A 4,189-nucleotide genomic window follows, 5' to 3' on the forward strand; every position below is an offset into this window, starting at 1 on the left:
GTGGTTACTGATTGTATCTGTCAACTGTCTTCAAATATTGGTACCAGTGTGACCTTATTTTCATTGGTGAGTTTGGTGTTGCTTGATACGAGGCATCTTGCAAGGAACGATGAATCAACGGAGGATATTACACTGCTCGAATGTGCCTTGTGGAAGTGGATAAAGTTGAAAATTATTGAAAAGCAAGCTACTGTACTACTATTGATCGCAAAAAAACCCAAGAAAAACAACAGTAGTAGCAGCAACAACACCACCACCACCACAACAACAACAACACCCAACAACAACACCAAAACAAAACCCACAACAAAAATAATAATATTTAATGATAATGAAACATACACACATACACAAATACAATACTTTAATATGTTATTAAGCGATATTAACAGCAGTAAAAAATACAATAATGTAAACATACAACAATAATCACAATAATACTTAGGCCTATATACCAACAAGATTACCTCTGATACCGCGGTACTACCAGTCTCACTGTCTTCTAAGCGAGGAACAAACTCAATGTCACAATTGCTGATCAGCTCAGTGTTACATTTTCGAAGACACCTAGCAATATCGTCGGGGTCTAGATCGTCGAGTTGAAACCCCTCGTTATAAAAAGGTAAGTAATCTTCAGGTACCGTCTGCTCCACATTACCGGAGTCACTCGACACTTCATCGATGTCTTGATGTTTACAATTTTCACTTTCATCCTATAAATGATAAATTTGTGTTTAGGTGTTTGAGGAACAAAGGCAAATTGAACCAAAAGTATCAGAAAACGAATGGAAAATTTAGAATAACACTATAGTTATGTTTTATATATATATACATATATATATGCGAACAATTAATAACAAGTAATAATAATGAAAATTAACAGACGTGTAAGTGTTTGGAACAACTTTGGTGCGAAAATTTTGAATCTGATGCTTTACCTTAACGTCAGTGGATGTTGTTTTAGCTAATTTTAAATATGTATATCCAACCCGTGCTTCGATTATACTGTCTAGTTCCTTAAGAAGTTCTGTAAACGAAGGCCTTTTAGTTGGACATTCGGTCCAGCAATGTGTCATTAACTCATATCTGTAATAGTTAAAGGAATATAGTTTCGAATTAAGCAGCATGTTCTTATACATTTCCTATAGCATCTCGTAGTGAAGTCATGTGGCGATGCATTGCAGCTGTCATGAGCCCCAAAAGGCAAAGCCTATTTTATTGTTTCATTAAGGAACAATAGTATAAGAAAGTATAATACATACTCCAAGTATTGAAATACACGCCATCGTGTTGGGATTCAATATTTCGACATTAATTATGTCATATGACATAATTAATGTCGAAATATTGAATCCCAACACGATGGCGTGTATTTCAATACTTGGAGTATGTATTATACTTTCGTATCTGAGATTAATCAGTGGACCTTTCGAACAATATTATATTATTTAAACATATTGGGTTATTTTCATTCTCGGGTATTTAAAGTTAAAACGATTATCCTTACGCTGGGTATGGGCAATGCTCTGGTCGCTGCATTCTGTAGCCAGACTGAAGCAGAGACGGCAGCGTCTGTACCACGATGCCAGGATAAGGTGATTTCCCATATGTAAATATCTCGTATAGAAGAATACCAAAAGACCACCTGATTTAAAAAGAAAATTAAACACATTAGGTGGTTTATAATTACATGATATTGGTTTATAAAACCAACTAAAGAGAAAAAAGTTTTCAAATTAAAATAGATTCGAACATAAACCTTAAGGATAAGAAAGATACAAATAAATAAATAAAACAGTTATCAGTAGCTTACACGTCACTTTTCACTGTCATTAAGTTTTCAGTGATTGTTTCCAAGCTGTACCATTTTACCGGCATTTCTCCGTCACTTAACCGCACGTAGCTCTTCTCGTACGTGTCCTGACTGAGACCAAAGTCTGATATCTTGACTAAGTTGTCCACTCCGACGAGAATATTCCTCGCTGCTAAGTCTCCGTGAACAACCTTTTGACTGGAAATGTATTCCTTAAACGATAGAAAAATTCTTAACAAGTGGATTATTGCTCTTTCAAAACATCCAACAATTTTCATCGAATCGAATGTTCAAATGTGCCATATATAAATAATTGGCAACTTACCATTCCACATGCTACTTGTCTACCGAAACTGTAAAGATTGTCCTCACATAAGTTATATACCTCATGTTTGTACAATCCACTATTTGTCGACTGTTGATTTAAGCAAAAAATGATATTTTTTTTTAAATTGAAGGATTGTCTGAGGAAAAAATATTGTTCTAATTCTGATTCAAACTTTTATCGAGAGCAATATTTTTACTCAACTTCATAAATATTTCTTTAGTGGAGAACTAAATTGTTACCGTGGCCTATTGTGTATTTATGAATTATTTTTACTACAAGATTCATACTCGGTGTTCCTGCTTGATATGCAAAGACTTAACAAGCTAGACAACTTGGCTATAGCTTGTTTAATTAAAATTAGTTTGGAAGAAAATTTTTAAAATCTGGTAGAGTGACTGCAGAGCAATACTACCCCAATAAATCAAGCGAAACAGCAAATAAATATGATACAACAAAACCTTCATTTTCAACTAATCAATCAACTAAACTAATAAATAATAAGCTAAAAATAAATCATTCTCATACCTGTTCGCATTTTCTAAGAACATCAAGCAAGCTGCCATTTGGCATTAACTCCATCACCATCAGGATCGGATCCATTGTGGTGTGACATCCAAGGAGTTCAACAATGTGTCGATGCTTACCAATCTGAATCATCAATTCGATCTCTTTCTTAAAGGCTACCCGTTCTGCCGCGTTTGATGTTTCTTGAAAAGAAATCGATCAGAATTATGGAATGGTAAACAAGGATTAGAAAAAAGAGAAAGAGAAGAGCAGTGGTAGCGCCAGCGAAAGGGTGGGGGAAGGGGCCTTTGTCTGGACCCAAGTATTAATTGTAACCAGTAATTTCAATTTTATATTTAATTTGAATGCTTATAAGTTAATGTATATTATTATCCTGATTATCTTCTATCAATATAGTCACCACCACTATCATCAGAACCGCCCATTATGCGTAGGACCAGCACATGTGATTAAACATACCTAACGGAGTTTTGATAGCGGCTGTTGAGTACTGGTTCTCCTTCACAAGACCGTAAACTTCACACGAGTAAACTGATCCGAACCTTCCACTACCTATCTTCTTCTTTTCTCCCCAAAAAATAAATTCTTTAGATTTTATTTCAAAGTCTTTGAAAACTGGATCCAATGAAGAAAATCGTATTTCTGGGCAAAATGATAAAAAAATACAGTACAAACAAGTTGGATTGTATATGCAAACATTTTGGAATATTTAAACCATGGAAATACATGCTCTTAAGTACACAGTTCTCCCTCTAATCAAAGACCACTCCAATTAAAGACCAACTACAAATTAAGGCCATTTTTCTGTGGTCCTAAATTTTACAAATGTCTTTATCTTTATTATCCTAATTAGAGACGCTAAGACCATGCAAACCTTAGTCCCAAATGTAGCCATTAATTGGAGGGAGACCTGTCTATCAAAAATATGAAATCAACAGTTCTCCCTCTAATCAAAGACCACTCCAATTAAAGACCAACTACAAATTAAGGCCATTTTTCTGTGGTTCTAAATTTTACAAATGTCTTGTAAAAGACCATGCAAACCTTAGTCCCAAATGTAGCCATTAATTGGAGGGGGGAGACCAGTCTATCAAAAATATGAAATCAATAGTCACTGATCAAACTTTCCAAAGGTGAAAAAAAAATCGTTATATTGAAAGGCCCATATGCTGTATGCAGATTTTGTTACAATAAATAGAATAATACAAGACTGAATGAGGAGTATTCAATTCAATTATGCATATACTGAATAATGTACAGTAACAGGTAAGTCTATTCATTTAACATTTACTTGGACAGTTATTCAAAGTGCATATTTAGAGTATAACTCACCTTCCAAAGCTTCTTTTACACCATGCTTTTCCTTCCGTTTGTATAGACAGTACGAGAGTGATGTAAATGATAAAAATAAAAGACCGGGGATTACTGTTAGAACATAAGTCATAACCGAACGAGATTCAGGAATTTCTGTAAATAATATAGAAATATTGAAATTTTAAACTGCCATTTGTAATGTCATATAT

General features: G+C 34.3%; 1 protein-coding gene across 2 annotated transcripts in view; it reads right to left on the reverse strand.

The window, feature by feature from the left end:
* Positions 1 to 6: 6 nt before the first annotated feature.
* The window catches only part of LOC117122259 (receptor tyrosine-protein kinase erbB-2-like), a 10,191-nt gene continuing 6,008 nt past the window's right edge, over positions 7 to 4,189 (reverse strand). For both annotated transcript variants that reach the window (XM_033267794.1, XM_033267793.1), the window contains exons 12-20: positions 3,999 to 4,133; positions 3,126 to 3,308; positions 2,667 to 2,848; positions 2,139 to 2,228; positions 1,814 to 2,025; positions 1,508 to 1,645; positions 939 to 1,086; positions 468 to 713; positions 7 to 146 (exon numbers count right to left, since the gene is read on the reverse strand). In XM_033267794.1, the coding sequence (XP_033123685.1) occupies positions 21 to 146; positions 468 to 713; positions 939 to 1,086; positions 1,508 to 1,645; positions 1,814 to 2,025; positions 2,139 to 2,228; positions 2,667 to 2,848; positions 3,126 to 3,308; positions 3,999 to 4,133 (1,460 nt within the window). In that variant the 3' untranslated portion in view covers positions 7 to 20. The remainder of the gene's footprint in view (positions 147 to 467; positions 714 to 938; positions 1,087 to 1,507; positions 1,646 to 1,813; positions 2,026 to 2,138; positions 2,229 to 2,666; positions 2,849 to 3,125; positions 3,309 to 3,998; positions 4,134 to 4,189) is intronic.

The sequence above is a fragment of the Anneissia japonica genome, unplaced genomic scaffold (genome assembly GCF_011630105.1).
Source record: "Anneissia japonica isolate Jap-2015-1 unplaced genomic scaffold, ASM1163010v1 scaffold287708_len1499824_cov190, whole genome shotgun sequence".
NCBI classification, from domain to species: Eukaryota; Metazoa; Echinodermata; class Crinoidea; order Comatulida; family Comatulidae; genus Anneissia; species Anneissia japonica.